Source organism: Notamacropus eugenii, chromosome 5 (genome assembly GCF_028372415.1).
Source record: "Notamacropus eugenii isolate mMacEug1 chromosome 5, mMacEug1.pri_v2, whole genome shotgun sequence".
NCBI lineage: Eukaryota > Metazoa > Chordata > Mammalia > Diprotodontia > Macropodidae > Notamacropus > Notamacropus eugenii.
This window is the reverse complement of record NC_092876.1, coordinates 194,326,648-194,348,298: the sequence shown is the minus strand read 5'-3', so window position 1 is coordinate 194,348,298 and position 21,651 is coordinate 194,326,648. Positions and strand designations below refer to the sequence as shown.

The window sequence follows — 21,651 nt, the reverse complement described above, 5'->3', positions numbered from 1 at the left end:
AGTATCTTGCAAATTTAAAGCTCTCTATAAATTATAGCAATTATTATAATGATCATTATAATCTTATAATCACAGCTAGTAAGGAACAGAAATCTAAAATGAGGTAGGTTCTGATGATGGACAGGTGAAAGGACAGGTAGGAGCCACATGGAAAAGAGTAAGGAGTCAAAGTACGTTAAACGGCATATCATTACGCCTCTATCATATTTCAGTAGACAAAAAGTCAAGGATAGGTATATGGAGGGTCTTTAGGGAGGTAAGAGGCTATTACAGAGCAGGAAAAGCTTAGAGGGTAGGTAGGAACCAGTAATAAAATGGGTCATTCCAGAGTAGGCATTACAAAGACAGACCTATGGATACAGGAAAAGAATCACTGGACTCAGTTGAGACTACACATGCTCATTAATCTTCAGTGACCACAAAGAGATGGAAATAATTCTAGAGTTGTTCTAGCCAGCAACAATTCTATGCTAGGATGCAAAGAATATGGTCTTTGGAGTTAGAAAACCTTGGCTGGCACTAACTACCTAGGTGATCTTGGACAAGTGATTTCATGTCTCTAGATCTGCTTCCTCATGTGAAAATGAAGGTATGGAATTAGAATGCTTCTGAACTCCTTTATACTTTTTAAATCTATCAATCAATCAATAAGCATTTATTAAGTTTCAGGTACTATTACAGGTACTAGAAATACAAAAAATAAAAAAGTCTTTACTTGCAATGAGTTTACATTAAGAGAGAGGACAAGAGCATATAGAAGTATATATAGAATAAAATAAAAAATGAATAAATAACAAGTAATTAAAAATAGATGAGCTTAGGAGGGAGTATAATAGTAGGAAAAGTTTCATGCAGAAGATGGTGCTTAGGCTTTATTTTGGATGAAGAGAATCATTTTATGAGGCAGAGGTGAGACAGGAGTACACTCCAGGAATACAAGGCATCCAGCACAAAGACGCAGAGATGGCAGACTGATTTTCATGTATAAGAAAAGGAAAGCAAGCTGTCTAGATCACAGCATAGATGAGGGGGAATAATGTCCAATAAAGTTGGAAAGATAGGTTAGAGTCAAGTTGTCTAGGGCTTTAAAAATCAAAACAGAGAAGTTTTTATTTGATTCTAGAGGCAATAGGGAGAATACTACAGTTTATTAAGTAGAGATGTATATGATTGGATCTGTGCTTAAGGACAATCATTTTATCAGTATATCAGATGGACTGGAGTGGAGAGAGAACTGAAGCAAACACAAAAACATTCAGAGTCCATTTCAATAATCTAGGAGAAAGGTGATGAGGGACTGAGCTAAGGCATTAGTTGTATGAGTAGAAAAAAGGGATAGAGGAAATAGAAACAGCAAGATCTGGCAACTGTCCAGATGTGTGAAAGTCAGGTCAATGAGTAAGGATAACGTGAAGGCAACAAATCTAGGAAACTAATAGGATGATGGTGCTTACAAGAGAAAGAGGGAAGTTTGGAAGAAGGGAGGGTTTGGGAAGAAAGAAGGAAGAGTTCTTTTTTGGATGAGATGTCTAATAGGAAATGATAATGCAGAAATGATGCTCAGGGGAGAGATGAGGGCTGTGTGTGTGTGTGTGTGTGTGTGTATGTGTGTGTATGTGTGCATTAGTCATTTTCATAAATACATGGGAGCTAATGAGGTTACCAAAAGAATGTGGAAAGAAAAGAAAGCAGGCCTATGTCAGAACCTGGGAGGATGAAATGAAATGATGGTCTGTCAAAAGAGACTGAGAAGGAATGGTCAAACAAGTAGGACAAACACAAAAAGAAAGACTGTTGTTAGGAAAACTTTTTTGATTTGTGCGTAAATTGGATTTAAATGAGGCAGAGTTGCATGAAGTCGTCAGCCTCACTCTCTCCTCCAGAGTTATAATAGTCCAATGGCAGGACAGAGTCAAGACGGCTGGAGGCAGCTCAGGATGCAGTGGATGACCTTGGCATCTTCAGTGTCTAATCAAGCTCTAAGTGCTTCACATAGCCTGCTTCATCTGCCTTCACGGCTGTTGGAACAAATTGCTCTCATCTGCCCATTCCACCAGAGGAGGTCTTCACATGCTTGGGGTAGACACCCCCCTAATTCACCAATGGGTTTGAGAACCCTTGGTTACTCTCAACCTGGTTTGACTCATCTGCCAAAACGGTTTACTGGGGTATGGTGGCTGCTTATGCTGCAGCTTCTCAGAGTCACAGGTGGGAGCTGGGTGGAACAGGTGGACGCCAAAGGTGGAAAGAGCCCCAAAAAGGGCTCAGCAGCCATCACACCAAAGGTACTGGTCCTCCCTGAACACAAAAACCTAGAGAGGAGAGAATATCCAGAAGGAGAAGGTGATCTTTGACCCAGTAAGATCACTACAGGTCTGCTTCCCAAGATGATTAGGGAAAAAGGAAAAGAACCTCTATGTTCTAAAATATTTATAGCAGCTCACTTTGTGGTGGCAAAGAACTGGAAATTGCAGGGATGACTGTCAACTGAAGAAGGTGGTTAAAAGTTTCAAATATAGCAGCGAGGTCTCAACTGAGTATAAGAACTGAGAAAAGATCATCCAATTTGCCAATTAATAGATTGTTAATAACTTCAGACACTTTAATAATGAAGCATGAAGCTAGATTGCAAAGATTTTCAGAGGAAGAGGTGAGGAAGTAGAGGTAGAAGGTATAGACAACTTAATCAAGGAATTTGACTGAAAAAGGAAAAGTTATTAAGATGATAGCTTAAGGGAATGGTATGGTCTAGTGAAGGCTGTGTGTGAGTGTGTGTGTGTGTGTGTGTGTGTGTGTGTGTGTGCTAAGACATATTTGAAGGCAGTAGGGAAGAGAGTATGAAATGGAGCAAAAGTTTAAAGTAGGAGAGTGCAGAGAATATCTGAAGGAGAAATTTTCTGGAGAAGATGGGAGGGGATGGAATTAAACATACCAGTAGATAGGGGGTTGGTTTTGGCAAAAAGATTAATCTAATTATCAGAGACTGGGGAGGAAAGAGTAGTGGATGAAGTTCATAAATACTAAAGGGGGTTATGATATGAAGAGATGAAGAGAAGCAGGAGCTTCCAAATTGAATGACCTCCATATTTTTTCTATAAAATCAGAGTTAAAGTCTTCAGCTGAAAAGGTGGAGATGGGATTATGTGCAGAAGATATGAGAAAGGAAGAGAGCATTTGGAATAGCTTCTGTAGGTAGCAAAAAAGGGAAACAATTAGAAAAAAGTCAAAAAACTGCCTGGTTGTAATGAGGGGGCTACAGATCTATGATCCTGTTTATGAAAACAATCTTCCCAGTGATCTAGACTATGTAGGGGCAGCATCATTTGCTTATGTGTTTCAATTTATATGTAAGCTAAAGGTGTGGTAGCTAGCAAGTGAATGTATTTTCATATGAAAACCTGATGAAAGAAATGATCCAAAGACAATAACGAATTCCACTGTATACAGTGGTAGAAAAGGTTGCTTGATGAATAGTGAAGTACCATAGGAATGCGTCTTACAAAAATGCAAGTAACAATAATGCTGCAGCTGCTGCTGCTATTGATGACAGTATTTATAGGGTGCATACAATGTAGCACCCCATATTTGCCAGGCACTATGCTAAACACTTTACAAATATTATCTCATTTTAATTTCTCAATAACCCTGGGATGTAGATGCTATTATTACATTTATTTTATAGTTGAGGAAACTAAGACTGAAGGAGTTGATGTGACTTGCCCAAACAGACACAGCTGGTAAGTTTCTGAGTCCAGATTTAAACTAAGGTCTTCCTGACCCCAGGCCTAGTACTCAATCCACTGTACCACCAGGCTGCCTAGATGGAATTTAGAAATTCAGAAAAAGTACAGCTCATACAACAAAACTAAGAAAGATAAAGAAATATTTAAAACATAATTATGTATAAAGAGGCTGGACAGTTTGAACAACCACCAATTTTGTGATCAACTAGGATCAATTTGATCTGAAAATTCAGGATGCACACAAGGACCTTCCACCACATTAAAAAGAATACTCATCTTCTTCTATCAGGGTTTCTGCTGAACATTACCTGAAATAAGATGTTTCACTCAGAACAAAAAGTTCAGATCCATAATAATCATGTCATTTTTCATGAGTAGATTAGAAATGAAATTAAATGATAAATTAGCCCAATGACTGCCAGTAAGAAAGATAAATGCTTCTGAGCAGTTGCCCTCTCATGATGTATTCTAATATTTGTTTTGCAGAAAAAATATATGGTCATTAAAATTCCAAAGATGAAAGTAAAATTAACTAGAAACTCTTGTACTGCACTGATTGTAGCAGACAAGCAAAATTTAACTTAAGACTTTTTTCATATCATGTTAGCAATAACCAAAATTTGGGGAGGAGAATGGTATTGGGATAGGGAAGTTAATAAAACTATAATAAATATAAACCCAAGACTAAGTGGTATTTTACTCTATTTGTTTTTCAATATAAAAACCACCACCAAGAGGAAATCTGGAAGAGCAATCTTGAAAAATAAGTAAGACTTAATAGCTATAGGAGATGTCTTTTCTTATTTTATATGCTGATAAAAGACTTTTCATAAAGTCTCTTTTTTCTCCAATAGAAGATTTTAAGTTAGAAGGTGGAAAAATAATATAAACAAAATGAAAAGTTATCAAATTAGCTCCACTGGACTCACTCCATCCACTGAACTGCAATCGCCACTTAGCGGCCATGTCATTTAGACCTGTATGAAGAAGCATTTTAATTGAGCAGCTAACAGTCTCTTAGAAGCTCTGGTGAGCATCTTTTCCTGTAAATGAGAGCACAGGAGATTAGTTATGTGAAGAGCAGAAAGAGACACACGTTTTCTTCCATTACTCTTGGTGAGATTCCCAAACAGAACAATGGAGTTATTCTATTAATTATTCTATTAATAGCAACTACCAATCATTTTCAGACACTGTATATCAATGGTAATTCAGCGTGCCAAGCTAAAAATGAAAGTATCACTATGGCTAATTAAATTGAAATTTAAATATCTTCTAAATGAACAGAGCTAAATTCAACAGCAGTAGCTCAACTAAATAATAAATTCAAGTCACAGGGGTTTAAAATCATACAAAGAAAAAGAATACACAAAAAAGCTTGTAACTTCAACAAAATACTTTCAATGCATAGCTTAAGAAAGTTCTGAGATACATTCCAGATCTTTTTGAGAACTAAAGCTATTGCTGCATTTCCAAATTATTAAAAAAAAACAACACAAGAAATATCTCATGCATTGCCTATATTATATGTATAAAAAACACTGAGAAATGCCTCATGCATAGGATAGGGGAGCTTTAACACACACAGACCTAGTATCTGGGGACAGGGATCCCTCGGAAGACGCTCCATGGTACACACTTTGAGACAACCTGTTGTCAGGTCTAAGCTCTTTGTCATATGCCATCATATTCCACTCCTGGCGCCTGTTCCTGGCTTTTCTAACCTTTTTCACCTCACGGGTTGTGCCATCTATACGCTTTTGCTCCTGATGTCCAAGAAAAGAAAGGAAGCATGCCAAGACAGAAGGGAAAGGGAAAACAGCAGGTTAAATGCAGTTAAAATGCACAGAAATATAAACCTGATATGCAAATAGAAGCCATAACCTAATTGTAAAGGAAATTCTGAAGAAGCCTAACCAGCATATACGATAGAACCAAGAGGAAGCAGTCTATATTTTTCACCTCATGTTGTGTTTCTTTTCTAAATAAAACATCTGACAAGGTACGATCAAGAAACAGTTTTTTCTACCACTGCACATTTTTTAAAGAGTCTTGTTATAGAATATCTGCATATCAAAATATTTTTCTTCCAGAATAAAGATAAATAGTCTTTATTCTGAATTTCTAAAAAAGTATGCCAAATGATATTTAAGCCAGCTTTGCTAATGGTTAAGTAGAAAAACAGAAAACTTACCTGCCCCATTAGTGAAACACTTATTTTTGCCCCAACCCTTTGGTCCTACACAAAAATTGAGAACATGGTTCCACCACTGACAGTCACAACAGTACAACCTCATCCATAAATACTTTAGACTTACATGTATATCTCTAGAGACTGGTAGTTATTTATTTCTGTTATATTCATTTGTCCTAAATAACCCATAAAATGCTCCACCTCTTAAAGACAAGGCCTGAACTTTCTACTTCTGTGTGACTTAAATTTTCAACTGCATCATTTTGAATGTGAGGTAATCAACTCTTTTTCAACTCATTTCGACCAATCAGCTGCATGGACAACATGTCGTAAGCCCAAGCAATAATAACAACTCCACTGAAAATTAAGATTAAGATTTATAAAGGGAGTTTCCGACAGCTCTGTCAGAAAGGCAGGTAGATTAGGCAGGTATTATATCTCCATTTGCAAATGAGGAAAGTGAGGCTCTAACACATGAATTGACACAGAAAAAGTAAGTGGGAGACTGAGCCCAGTGAGCTTTTCACAGTCATCATATTGTCTCTCTACAACATTTCTGTGAGGATCCAGAAAAGCAGCAATCCAAGACCAATGGTTCCCAAACCTGATTTTGAGTCATTCCTGAATAGCTCCAGTTATCTCAAATAGTTATCAAAACTTCTCCAAAATATTACAAGAAAATATAGAATTGACTTTTACTTGCTTTATTTTGGAGCTAGATGTGTCATGCTACACTTTAAGGTAGAGAAAAGTACTGAAGAAGCAAGCTAACAGAAGTTAGGGGCTGGGACAGTAATATAGTTGGAAATCACCATCCTAGGGACTCTGTGCTGTAGCTATCTTTTCCAGAGGGCTGAGGGCTGATTATATGGTTGATTTAAATCATCATGAAATTACTAAGCTAAAGTATAGAGGTTCCGGCCAGCTAAGAGACACAGAGGATAGAGTGCTAGGCCTGGGGTCAGGAGGACCTGAGTTCAAATCCGGCCTCAGACAATTTCTGTGTATGTGACCCTAGGCAAATCATTTAGCCCTGTTCATCTCAGTTTCCTTATCTGCAAATGATCTGGAGAAGGAAATGGCAAACCATTCTACTATCTTTACCAAGAAACCCCCCCATGGGGTCATGAAGAGTCAGACACAAGAAATCAACAGCAGAGGTGTTAGTGCTTGAAACCTATTTTAGTGGTGAATCTAATTTGTTGGTTTTCTGCTATTGTTTTATCTTAAAGAATCCAAGCTTTTGACATCATGGGGACTTCCTCCAACACAGACTATGTTATCTCTACAGCTAGGTAGATTGTCTTTGAGAGTTGCTGTGGGCCTCCTTCAACTATAGCTAGGCTGGGTAGATGCAAAGCCCACAATCAAAACCTTCCTAGCTTAGTAACAATATCTGTCCATATTTACACCCTGCTAACTTTTGGGAAACCAAGGTCTTCTCAGATTATTGAAGGAAGACTTCAGTGGAGGCACTATTGCATCACAAAGGAAAATGAATGGATTTTATACTTTGATAATTCATTCAGGATGAAAAGACATAGATGGATTGAGATATACACAGATGGATTTTATACCAAGGAAAAAAACAGATGGAAATAAAGTCACTGTGTGTGTGTTTTTAATATTGGATTGGGACTCACACTCAAACCCTAGCTCTGCCACTTGCTACCTATGTGACCTTAGACAAGTCCCTTCATTGTTTAGGTCTCAGGCTCTGCATCTATAAAATGAAAGGCTCAGACTAGCTGAACTCTAAGATAAGCTCTAATGCCTAAATCTTCCAAAGACAGGACGATCTTTGTTCCTACTCTCAGAATCAAACAATAACCATTGTGACTTTTTTAGAAAATCTATTTGACCTGAAGACAGTGTGATACCAGAATGATGTAATCATCACAGTTACAAGTATTTGGGTAATTCAAATCAAAGATCTGGAAGGAGCTACTAGTTTTGTAGACATGATAATTACAGATTAATACATTTCCCATGAAAGCGTAGAAAAATAATTATACATATATTTATGCCAAAAGCATCAGTTTTGGATTATCTGTAAGGTCATTGAAAGGTAAATTATATATTTAATAAAAAGCACTCTTATAAGTCTCAATGGGCTTTTACATTCCATAAGAAATGTACAGGGAAGTATCACTAGCATGCCAATCAAATATTTCTTTGCCTCGGAGAGTACAATTCAATTTTTCTTCACACAGACGATGCCTACAGAATCCTACAACTCACCCATGACATTCTTGCTTTTAATAAATTCCCCAAATTCACACACACACACACACACACACACACACACACACACACACACACAAAATGGAGATAACTAAAAGAATTCTTTCCTTTTGAAGCCCTCTCTCTAGGATCTTTGTAGCTTATGTTATTTAAACGATAAAAATCACTGAAAAATCCTTTGGGCTTTCCAAATGCCAAACACTAAGTCAGAGGTTCATAATTTTTTGTGTGTGTCAGAGAGCCCTTTGATGGTATGATGATACCTGTGAACCCCATCTCAAAATGATTTTTAAATGCATAAAATAACATACAGCAGATTACCAAAGAAACCAAGAGTGAGAGAAAATAAAGATGTAATTTTTTTCCCATGCAAGTTCACAGCCCTCCTCCCCTGTGAAATCCACTTACAGACAAGTTAAGACCTCTGTTCTAAGCCAAAGTTTTTGGATATTTGCCATAAAAACTGGATTGTCCTTCCCAGGAAGTCCACACAACAAATTGTTATCCAACAGAAAAAATTAAACTTCTGGGATGCCAGGAAAACTTTCAGGGAGTGTTCTTTACCTTTTCTCAATCACAATCACAAATTATCTCCAACAGAGAAGGCAACCCTGCAGAGAATGTTTAAGGTAGTGTCTATACCTCTTATGATTTCCTCTCCTTTCCCTTCCATCAATCCCCCTAGGAAAGCATAATTTATGGCACATAAGCCCTCCTAAATATAAACATCAAACTGACTTTTCATTCTAATATATGCAATGTACCATTTAAAAAAATTAGGTGGGTGAGAGCCCAACCAGTAATCACATTTAAAAAAATTTAAAGTTGATCTTCTTCCCCTGCAAAGGGATTATAGGAGTTTTTCTGAGATGTGAGTGAAACCATAGGCAGAGAATTGTAATCACAAACTTATGAACAAAAATTGAGTTATGAGCATCTTTTCTTGTTAAAATGAAGCAGTTTGGTTGAAAGGGAAAAGGGAAAAAAAGTTGAGAATATTTATTGAAAAATTATAGTCACATGTGATTTTCAATTATGTTCATGTGAAAAATGTAACCTTTGAAAAAATTTCAACACCCATTCTGACACACTCCTCATATAAACACCCATTTCAATAAAGAGAAAGACTCAGCAATTTGGTTTGGATGTGATACCCAAATTAGTCCATGAATATATATGTTTTCTATTCTGGCACGATTTACCTTTTGTCTTCTTTTCTCTTTCCTTTTGTCTTCTGTATCCTGTAGCATTTTCTCTTTCCAGAGATCAAAGAAATAGGAAGGATCAGTATAGAACTTTAATCCATCTTTTTTATCATCTCTATAAAAATAATATGGAAGTAAAGAAAAGGGAGATTATGTACATTTTTAAGCTTAAAAGCTTCAACTCTGATTCTAATTCACTAAATCACAATATTTAACAAATTGACAGCAAGAAACATTGTTAAATGTCTTATTTCAATAACCACCTCAAGAAATCTGTGGAACTACGAATTTCGAATGTAATTTTAGCAACATATGATAAATTAATTTGGTAACAAAAGCATTTCAAAACTCTCTTGGCTCCACAGTTGCATCAAGAAAATTGTTGAAAAGAAAAAATTTCTTCAAAACCTAGAGATTGAAAATTGTATTCAGAAATTACTGGGGCGTGTTTGTGTTGGTATCTCCCATACTCTTTCCCCCTGTTTTCTCCCTATACCCGGCCAATTCCTCAAGTGTGGAATTGGGATTATTGTGTGGAATGGAAACACATGCCTACTTTTATTCTGTAGCCCCAATGCATCTCAAATTTCCAACACAGGATGCTACTCAGAACTTTTTTCTGACTCCTTCTAGCAGTATAAATTCGATTCAACAAGCATTTATTCAATGTCTGCTAGGTTCTGGATTTACAAAGACAGAAAGAAGACAGTTTCTCCCCATAAGGGGTTTATATTAGTGGAGGAAGAGGAGAGAAGAACATGAACACAGTATAAATATATAAATATATATAATATATTTAAATATACGTAAATAATATATAAATATTATATATGACGTATGTGTGTGTATATACATATACATATACATATATATATATATATACATATATATATATATATATATATATATATATATATATATATATATATATATATAACATTCTAAGTAAATACAAGGCCATTATGGCACAGAGGTGAGAAGTGGGGCATTGACAACTGAGGGGATCAGGAAAAATGTTATGCGCAAAGAAACACCTAAGCTGTGTTCTGAAGCAAGGCAGGGATCACACAGGTAGAGTGGGGAGAGAGAATATTTCAAACATGGAGGGTGACAAGGAGAAAAAAGATAAAGCAATGTGTAAGAGGAACAGCAAGCAGTCCAGTTTGGCTGTAATGCGGCATGCACAAGGAAAGGTACATGTGTGATCAGTGCGGAAAAATAAAGTGGAGCCACACGGTGAAAGGCTTTAAAGACCAAGTAGACAAATATCCTGATGACAAGAAGGAGACACTAAAACTTCTTGAGAAGGGAGTGACATAGGTCTGAACTGCAGGAATATCCATTTGTCAGCTGTGTGGAAAATGTACAGAAGAGAGGAGAAACTGGAGTCAAGGAGATCAATTAAAAAATGATTGTAAGAGGCTGGGCAAAAAGAGATGAGGGCCTCACCTAGGGTGGCAGTTATGTAAGTGGAGAAAGGGTAGAACCAAGAGGACTTAATAACTGATTTGATATGAGCAATAAAGGAGAGTAAAAAAATAGAAGATACTCTGAGATTGTGGAAGAGAGGGAGGAGTTTGAAGGGAAAAAATGAGTTATGTTATGGAAACGCTAAGTTTAATACTCTATAGGACATACAGGTAAAAATGTCCATTGGGCAAGATGTGTATATATGAAGCTAAAAGGGTAGAATGAGGGCTGGAAATATAGCTTTGGGAGCTATGGGGATCACCAAAAGAGTATATATCCAGAGAACAAAGCACTTAGGACTTCTACCCACACAAAGGAGGTGGGCATGCATGATAAGCCAGGAAAGGAAACTGAAAAGGAGAACAGTGAGAGAGCAGTGTTACAAAAACGCAAAAAGAAGAGTACCTAGTAGGACAATGTGGAGATCAATGTTCAAAGTTACTGAGCAGACAAGACAGAAGAGTGGTAAAAGACCATTTGATTTATTAGGTTTAGTAATATTATTGGTAATGCTGAAGAGTAGTGTCTGAATGGTGGGGTCAGAAGTCAGATTGCATGAGGTTGAGAAGTGGAAATTTCAAAAGTGGAGGCAACCACAATTTCTCTAGGATTTTGGCTGTGAAAAGGAGAACAAGATGATCCCTTGAAATGAGAGAGCAAGAGGCCATACATTTACCCAGATTTCTTTTTTGGAGTTTGGCAGTGAAAAGGAAGAGATATACAGCATGATAACTTGAGGGGACAACAGGATCAAGTGAATGTGTTAAGGCAGAGGAAGATCTATTCAGGTATCATGGAGAAGAAGCCTGGTGTGGAGTAGAGACAGTACTGAGTTTGAATATTGGTTTGACCATTTACAACCTTGGGCAAGTAATTTCACCTACTTCTCTGGGTCTCAGTTTCCCTGTGTGTAAAATGGAGATCCCCAATGTCCCTCACAATTCCAAATCCTATGAGCCTATATCAGACTTCCCTTTCCACTCATATCCCTCATTTACAGAGAATGCAGATTCAGTAGCTGTAAACCACTAATAGCAGTCCCCATGACCTGAGTAGGGGACTTCAGAAGAATGAGGAGATAATGGGGCAAAGCAAAGGAAAGAAACTGCAAGGTGGATGACTGACAAATTATGCTAACAGAAGACAACAGTCATTATGGGCAGCCTTGTTGGCATTAAAATCCTCAAGTCCAAAGAACCAACAATGAGGTTCATATTGCTAAGGAACTATGGAAAGCTGGGGCCTCCTGTTGGTATAAACTCCCAGAAGATGCATCGCTACCAGACAGGACTTCTTTTCTACTCACCCACTTCGTTTTATTGAGAGGGCTCCATCTCCTAACTAAGCTACTTCCCTTTCCACTATTTGCCCTTGTTCCTTATTGCCAGGGCGTCTCTTCCCTGGCCCTTGTGGACCTCCCACGTGGCCTCTGAGGGTTTTCCAGGGTTTTATGGTTGCTGCTGCTGCTAACCAATAGTCTTCCTCATCCTTCAAGTCTCCAGGTGCTGCCTCTTCCAAGAAGTCGCCCTTCCCTACTCCTCTATCTCTTTCCCCCTCTATTTTCCTGGAGTACTTTGCCTAGATCTCTCCTCTGCTCCAACACATTTTCTACCTTTTATTATACTTAATCTATATACATGTCATATTCTCCTTCTGTAAAACATAAACTACTTGAGAACAAGAACAATTGTCACTGTTTGTTTTTAAGTACTCCCTGCTTACAAGATATTTTGCATACAGTAGGTACTCAATAATTGCTCACTACACCGAACTGATAGTATCTTATCTGAACTTTGTACCTCTCCCATTGTCTAACTGCTCTGTACACAGTAGGAATTAATTCCACAGAATTACAGAATGCTATGCAGCAGAGGTCTAGCTCAGTAAACATCTCACTTTACTGTACCTTTAAACAAGGGAGTGACCTTTATGGCAACTTAGTTCAACAAATTGGAATAGATGGTTTAGATTAGGTGGCTGCACTGTACAGGGGAGAATGAGAAGGAAAAGAAAGAACGTGATTGCAGTGGGTAGCTGGGCAGTATTCATTCCCTTAGAGTTCATTTTGCATTTGGCCTCAATTGTTTGCTGTAGTGTTCCATAATAACCCTGGATTAACTTGTTGATCAAACTGTCTCCCTATAGCCTGTAACACTGCATAATATACTCTGCTCTCTGGAATGATAAACGCTTCTGCATTGAAATGTGGAGGCAAATCAATTGTTTGCTGTACGGTAACTGAATCACATAGTTAACTTTTATATAGTCTTGGAGCACAGTAAACACAAAGCCCACACACCATCACCGACAAATGAACCATTCCTATTAAAGAAACCCAGGGCTCCCTCCTTTGACAGCAAGTATGCTGATAACTGGACAAAATGTGACAAGAATCCAAGGCTTTCCAATTTCACCTTGTTTTGGTCCCTGTGCAACAATCCAAGAATTTGGAAGGATGTCAGATTGTCACCTAAAAGAATTTCTCCTCAAAGAAGAGTTTCTACGCAGCTAAATGAGTCTTTTCCTAATACTTATCCATTGTCTAAAACCATATTCATAATGAAAAAGGTAAAATTAGACCTCATGGCTACATGAATCCATACCTGTAAGGTGTAAGTATATTCAGAGGAGGTGGTTTATCACTCTGATTGTAAATGTCAGAAACTGGATTGGGAATACTGTTCTTGGAAACCACCTGCTGGTCTTGTATTGTAGAGCTTTTGAATGCTTTCTTCATGTTAATATCCTGTAATGATACTGTTGAAAGACCCAAAAAAGTCTGGTTAGCAGAGAATACACTTGTTTTCACTGTTAAGAATCTAAGTCAAATTCAGTTCTTATACATTTAAATCAATCACAAAGTCTTCCAGGACAGTTTTCCAACAATCTTTGCAGGTACCCATATAGAATCATATGTACAGTTATATCTTCTTTCCCCTACACAAGCAGTTCTTTCTCTGACTGTCTCTCTCTGTCTGTCTGTCTCTGTCTCTCTCTCTCTGTCTGTCTCTCCATCTCTCTGTCTCTCTCTCTGTCTCTGTCTCTGTCTCTCTGTCTCTCTCTCTCTCTCTGTCTCTCTGTCTCTCTCTCTCTTTCTCTCTCTCTCTCAACTAATTCAAAACTAACTCCAAAACAAGTACTTCTTTCTCAACTTGTGAAGAAACTATCCAGTACACTTCAGGTATATTAAGTACATTCTTTAAATTTTTCTCAAAAATGGCACATAAACTGCCATACCACAGTTATTGTATAGATATCCCTCTTTCCTTACTAATACCAAAGAAGAGATGTGGAAGTAGATAAATGGCCAGAATCTATACAGTCACACACACATACACACACGCGCGTGCACGCGCGCGCAAGTAGAGGAATCAGTGTGAAGCCTTTAGTGTCCAGAATAGATATACACGCACCAAATTCAGTTTCCCATAGAATAAATCTATTCAAATAGCAAATACTAATCAATATTTACTTAAATAACTGGACTATGGTTCTACTTAGTAATATGCACAGGATTTTTTTCTTCAGTCACACAGTAGGAAAGATGGCAAGAGGCTGTATACACTAACTATATTAAAATGCTACAAAAAGTTATCAGCATCACAAAAATGATCAATAAGAGCATTATGATAAAAATCCATCTACAAGCTGATTAAATGGGTTATTGAGAGTTATTAAAATAAGGTTTAGCTCAATATTTCATAAATTCTGATCTATATATTTACCTTCATGTGGTTTTAAATCTATTGTACCAGAAACATTTTAATTATAACAAAAAACTTGAGGCAATACATATGAAAATAGTTTGATTTCCAACAATTTAAATAGTCAGTTACAGTATAACTTAAGATGAAAGTCCTTTACTCCATTGACACCTGAAGCTCCTAAATTATTCCCCAAATTTTTATCTTCTGAAAGAAAACTTAGCCATTTGAAAAGGAAGACAAAAAGAACTCTGTAACTTTCTAATGTTCACATGTGCATTTTTCTTAAGGAAAACAATTAAAATATCAGCATGCTGATTGTTATACACTTCTATCAAATTTCATTTTGACCTCCAAAATTAAATTGGATATTGAGAGGAAATTTATTTTTAGCATGGGCCAGTAGGAACTTTTTTTTTCCTCTTTTGTATTCTTTACAAGGGATGATAACTCTTTGAGAAAAGGAACAGAGGCATATGTTTGAAAATGCAGGTGATACTGAAAACAAAAGAAAGCAATAAAAAATTATAAAAAAATCTAAAAAATAAAATAAAATGCAAAAGCAAGAATTCCATGAATAATAGCTTTTTAAAGTTAAACTTTACTATATGTTTCTTGACAAAAGATCTCAACACATCTAATTACAGAGAGAATAAATGTAGGTTCTTTCAAAGGGCAATGTGAATGAGACATATCATAAAGACACATGTGCAGGGAGTGTACAAGAATTTCCTAATGTCTTAAAAACTATGTCCCATTTAAATTTCTTAAGTAAAGTTTTCTTGTTTTTTTAATTAGCTATTTTACTTTCCTTAATGAATAAAATAATGTCTTCTATAAGTGAGTGTTCAGTAAATATTTGACATGAATGGAATGTGCCGCATACCTCATTGGTCCAGCGATATAAAGGCAAAAGCAACTTATGATAAACATTTTTTAATAAAATTAGATTTGAGGCAACAATACAGTACTTTTCCTGATGCTGGGGCTTTTTCTCAATAGAGTCTTTTATAGTAAATAGTCTGATAATGCAATTTTTGGTTTTAAAAAGGTAAAGGAATGTTGATCGCTTTAAATTCTGTGCCAATTGCCACAGTAAACAATTTCAGCCACTGGAGTCCAACATAAAAACATTAGTAATGGCGCAGCCTTTGCAAGTATTAACATTATTTAAAAACATAAAGTCTAAAAGCTCCCAATATATGTCACTTTAAGAAGTCTGAGGGACCCTAAATGATCAAAACACTTACCCAGAAACACTTAGAAGAATTAATGGCAAAATACAAATCAGTAGGAAGCCTTCAGCTTGCTGTACTATGTAATATATAATAATTTATAAAGCACATAATTTTCTCTCAATCTTGCTGTCATTCTTCTCAAAAGGACACCACTGTCCCTACTGGTGAAGTGACTAGATAATTTGGATGTTTTCAGGTACAACAGTATTTGAGGCTATTACTTATAGCATAAAGAAGGATTTCTGGATGGAATGGGTGGTATGTATAAGCTTTCATACTAATGAAAACCCTTTAAAAGAGAAATTTTTCATTTATTTAGAATTATTTTTAAAATTGGACATGAGAATGAGGTATAGGTAAGATATACACATTTACACACACATGCACATATGTATGTATGTATATGTATACACACATCTTTTTTTCTAGCTTCTTTCCTAATTAACCCTATGTTACACATTTCTGTTCTTATCAGAATATCCTAGGAAAAGACAAAATGAATGATCAACTTACTACCCTAAGGAAAAGCTGTAATTGTGCTGTATGTAATTAATTATTACCATCTTGTCCACATCACTTCTGGCTCACTGCTTTCATGCCATTACCTACCCTCCTCCACTGTTGAATCCAGCTGGGTAACTTTGACAGCGAGGCGATCAATTCTGTCTTGAAGAGAATTTGCTCTGATGTAAAAGTTGTTGGCCTCATTAAACAACTCACCAAATATGTCTTCAGCATGTTTGCCTATAAGAAGAAAATGGATGGGGAAAGCCATCTGTTGAAGATCTGTGGAAGCAACCTTCACATGTTTTCACCATTGCTATACTACTGTCAACACATTATATATTTTTTGCAAAGAACTTCAAAAATGTTTTATTCAAGGGCTCCCAAGACTCTCTAAAAATGTATCTGGAACATTCAAATATATGTGAAAAGGACCTGGAGTTGTAATGTTTTAAAATCTTTTAAAGATACCTTAGGATTTGCATTTCATTGCCTTATAAAATATGATTTAGGTCTAATTTCCCTGAAATTTAAATCTTTTTTTCCACTTTACTGTTATCAAACATGTTTTAAGCTAGAGACCATTTGGCATTAACTCACAGCAGAATGTTTAGTAATTGAAGTGATGTAGAGAGTTCTCAGGAATTAATCTCTCTATTAGTTCCAATATTACCAAGTTTGCACACCATGCTTACATAAAAAACCAGTGCCTATCTGACAAGATAGACCTCAATTATTTTACTACTATGGTGATAAAGAAAAAGTTGGAGGAACCGCAATCCCTCTGTACACAAACATCATAACACTCTAGATTTCCCTAATATTCAATCTAAATATATTTTTAAAATATATTTTGTTAGTTAACTCATATTATTTCACAATATCTCAAATATTCAGGTTTCTCCACAAGTATTTTTACCTTTCAAATATTTAATATAGATCCTAAAATAGTTTTCCAAATTCAGTCTTCAACATTACCTCATGACAATACTTTTTGGGAGGAAGGAATACTAACTTTGACCTCAGTATTCACAACCAATATTCATATTAAACAAAGACAGAGGTGCTGTTTTATGATGTAATAACTTCATTTGGCAGTAACACAGCTTTGCCTTAAAAAAAAAAATACATACATTATCTCACTAGAAACTCACAGCAGCCCTGTGGAGTAAAAGCCTCCACAGCCCTGTAGAGTAAAAGGGATGGGATAAAGACTAGATCTATGGTTGAATTGAAGTGAAAAGTAGGGGAGATATTAATTTTCATTTTGAAGATAAAGAAACTGAGGGAAATGGTAAGCCAAGGTCACATGACTAGTCACTTGAACCCAAGTCATCTGATTTCTAATCCATGCATTTTTTCAATAGTTTAGTGGAATTCATATTTTCCCCTGGATTATCATTTTAAAAATTCACTTCTAATCTGTTGGGTTCTAACAACTCCCAGATTTTGCTCAAAATTTCTACTTTGAATTCTCTTTTGAGTTCAACTGTTTTTCTCCAGAATTCTCTCTCTCTTTTTTTTTTTAAGGCACACAACACGTCCATGTTCTTTTGAGTACTAGAAGCAACTTCAACTTAACAATTAATTAATGAGACATTAAATAAGGCAGGATGCCAAGTCTAACTTCCTTTCTAGGATCCCCCCCTCCCCATTCCCTGAAGGGAAATACGTTCATATCTGTCATTCACTCTACACATGGATTTTCACTCAATTTGTTGATCTAGGACAGGGACACACAAAAGTCCCTAATTATCACAGAACTTTAGGAATTGGTAAATTCCTATTACATTAACTAAATGGACTGAAAATGTTAAATATTTAATGGGAGCACTAGGACTGGAGTTCTAGTTATATGACTGATGTAGGGAATTTCTGGATAAGAAAATTCCCTTGACAAATGATGGTCAACACCATGTCTGCTTCTCCTAAAGGGAACTAGGTGGTATGGTAAATATTTTTGGGAATGGAGTCAGGAAGACCCAAGTTCAAAGCCCACTTCAGGAACTTAATAGCTGTGTGACCCTGGGCTAGTCATTAACCTCTATTTGTCTCATTTTTCCCTTTTCTAGAATGGGAATAATAATAGCACCTCTATCCCAAGGTTGTGATGAGGACACATAATAATAATAACAAATAATTCTGGTAAAGCACAGTGTCTAGCTCATATATGCACTTAATAAATGCTTGTGTCCTTCCTATCTACCTATAATCTTAGGGCAAGAGTTGTTCAACTTTTATAATGTCATGGATGCCTTTGGCAGACTTGTGAAACCTAGGTACCCCTTCTCAGAAAGTTTTCAAATGCAGGATGTACAATACATAAGAGCATAAAGAAACCAATTATATCGCATTTTATATATGTGTGTGTGTGTGTGTGTGTGTGTGCGCAAATACAGATGAGGAAGGGAAGAGAATAAGCATTTCTATAGCACCTGCCATGGGCCAGGCCCTGTGCCATGTGCTTTACAAATATTGTCTCATTTGATCCTCACAACAACCCTGGGAAGTGGATGCTCTCATCACTCTCATTTTACCATGAAGGAAATTGAGGCAAACGAGGTGAAGCGACATACCCAGAGTCACACAGGTGGTAAGGGTCTAAAGATGACTGTAAACTCAGTCAGGCCTTTCTGCCTCCAGACCCAATGCTCTCCTCACTTGTAGAATTCTGAAAGGATGAGTGACTTGTCTAGGCAATATGTGTCAGAAGTGGGACTTAAATTAAAATCTTCCTGGCTCCAAGGCCAAAGTATAGCCTGATCGTGCCTCTTGTTATACACTTGGTTATCGTTCAGTCCTTTCTTCAGTCATGTCAGCCTCTCTGTGTTTTCTTGGCAGAGACACTGGAGTGGGTTGCCATTTCCTTCTCCAGCTCATTTTACAGATGAGGAAACTGAGGCAAACAGGATGAAGTGACTTACCCATGATTTCATAGCTCGTAAGTGTCTGAGGCTGGATTTGAATTCAGGAAGATGAGTTTTCCTGACTTCAGGTCCTGCACTCTTACCAGTGCTCCACGTAGCGGCTCACATTACATACTTGTAAGTAAAGAGGATTTTGTTATCGTTCTTAGAGTTCAGTTTCTCAGGATCCATAGTCATGGCAATCTCTAGTTTCCAGGTGCTAGATAATAATTCTCACAATCAGTTTTCACACTTTCACAGTGAAATATGGAGGTAATATAAACTGATTTTTTTACACTTATGCTGGATGATGATATTGCTAAGTTTAATCCACAAGCAATTGCTGGCAACATGCCTTCTTTGTCTGTTGCCCTCTAAACAAAGCAGGCACTGATCAGTGAGTGAGAAACCCATAAAGGAATATGACAACATAATGCTGTGTGTATCTCGACTGGCCCCTATCCAAGCTTGCGGGGGAATCTGTATTTGTCTCAACCAGCCCCCTCTGAGGCTTAGGGGGTCCTGTAGCAATGGTAGCTCCTACGATATTGTAGCTGGCCCCTACGAGAAGGGGGATTAGAGAATGCTATAGGAGCTGGTGCTTCCATTATCAGCAACCCCTCTTGAGAAGAGTAGACTTGAACAAAGTAAGATTATTAACTCCTCTGAAGCTGTCTTCCTGTCCTTCATGTCTGACCAGATCAAGAGTGAACCTGTTAGAGGCTGGAGTCCAAAAACTCCAGAGCTCCCCGTGTGATGTTTGCGAAACAATACTTAAGTACTTCACTTTTGCTTCTCTAAGGATCTGAGCTGGACAAATTTGGCTCACAGATGTCCTTGGAAGGGAATATCTACTTGAGAAAAGTTCCTTCCAGGCAGGATCACTTCCTGAAATTCATGCACAGTCCAGGAACCATGAAAACACTCAGAAAAAAACGAACATTCAAACATTACTCTGTTTCAATGAAAAGACTTTTTTTCTTAAAAAATATCATCTGCAAGCAAAAACTTTTATATTCAAGTGAGATTTGCTTAAATATGCTTATTTTTTACACAAATGTGCTGAGGAAAATTCATATGCAAAAATCTCTATGCAAATTATATGAAGACTTTAATGTGCATATTTTAAAAACAAGTAAACTGAGGCCCAAGGCAGTTAATAAGTGGCAAAGATAAAATTCAAACATCGGTGAATTCCAAAAGCATTCTCACCCAAACCACAAGTCTGCCAATAATATCAATGAACAAAACATGAGGAGGGTTTTGGACATTTTGGAGGAAAGTTACAGAATGAGGAGGGTTCATAAAAAATTGTCTTCTTTTTGGCTCATTTGTCACAGAACCTGAAGTGTGACTTAGTCAGTCTCAAAGAATGATTCTTCCTCTAAATTGATCTGTGCCCAGAAAGGATAATTAAAACAATGCATCTGAGGCTCCAAGTGGACAGACTATGAGACTGAATCTATAAAAGCCATTCTGACAGTGTTTCTTTCTAGGAGGATGTAGCCAAGAATTCCGTGAAACATAGGAAGACCTTATGTTCTGATGCAGAGTGAGGTTAGCAGAACCAAGAAGCGATCAATATGATGTTTAAAAGATCCAAACAATGAAAGAATAAAACAAAGTCGTACACTACATAATTTGAATGATTCAATTTGGTTTCTGAGAAGAATTAGAAAAAACGTACCTCCCCTTTCACTAAAAAGCATGAGAGACAATGTGTATGGAACATGACAAATGCTCTCAGACTTAGTAGAGTGGCAGGTTTTACTGAGTTATCTTTCTTTTTTTTTAAATCTTTGTAAAAAAAATAGAAGATTCACTGAGTAGGCGATGAATATGGTCAGAAACAATTTTTAATACTAAAAGCAACAATAAAGGAAATAACTAAACAAGAACTTTGAGAGATTTTTTTTTTAAAGGAAAAAGGGGCAGAACCAAGATGGCAGAGTAACAACAGGCACTTTCTAGAGTGCTGCCCTCAAGCCCAGGCAAATACCTGTAAAAACTGGCTCTAAAAACATTCTGGAGGTGCAGAACCCACAAAATGACAGAGTGAAGCAAATCTCCAGCCCAAGACAGCCTGGAAGGTTGCTAAGGGAGTCTCTATTGCACCACGCACCATGCAGGGGGCAGGGCACAGTCCAGCGTGGGCCATGACAGCACAGACAGGACCTGCGCTGGCCTTGGGGAGACTGAATCTCTCACACCTGTGATGGTTTCCAGACTTCATGATCTCAAAACGCTGAGGATAAATTAGAAGGTCAGTGGAAAAAGCCTGTGGGACCAATGCAGGAGAGTGGAGTGATGCAGCCCTAGCCCCAGGGCAGCAGAGCAAGGAGGAAGGGGCAGAGGAACCCTTGGCAGCCATAGCAGCAGCAGGGGCAGCTGCAGTCACTGTTTCTGGAACCCTAGGCCCACAGATTGGAGGGGGGGGGGGAAT

At 37.2% G+C, this 21,651-nt stretch overlaps 1 protein-coding gene across 7 annotated transcripts in view; it reads right to left on the bottom strand.

Moving 5' to 3' along the window:
• The window catches only part of WASF3 (WASP family member 3), a 186,488-nt gene that overhangs the window by 9,497 nt on the left and 155,340 nt on the right, over positions 1–21,651 (bottom strand). For 6 of the 7 annotated variants that reach the window (XM_072611770.1, XM_072611773.1, XM_072611772.1 and 3 more), the window contains 3 exons: positions 16,408–16,542; positions 13,460–13,613; positions 9,384–9,501 (listed from right to left, as the gene is read on the bottom strand). In XM_072611770.1, the coding sequence (XP_072467871.1) occupies positions 9,384–9,501; positions 13,460–13,613; positions 16,408–16,542 (407 nt within the window). Of the gene's footprint in view, positions 1–5,333; positions 5,510–9,383; positions 9,502–13,459; positions 13,614–16,407; positions 16,543–21,651 lie in introns of all 7 variants that reach the window. The other variant, XM_072611777.1, reaches the window with a different exon arrangement.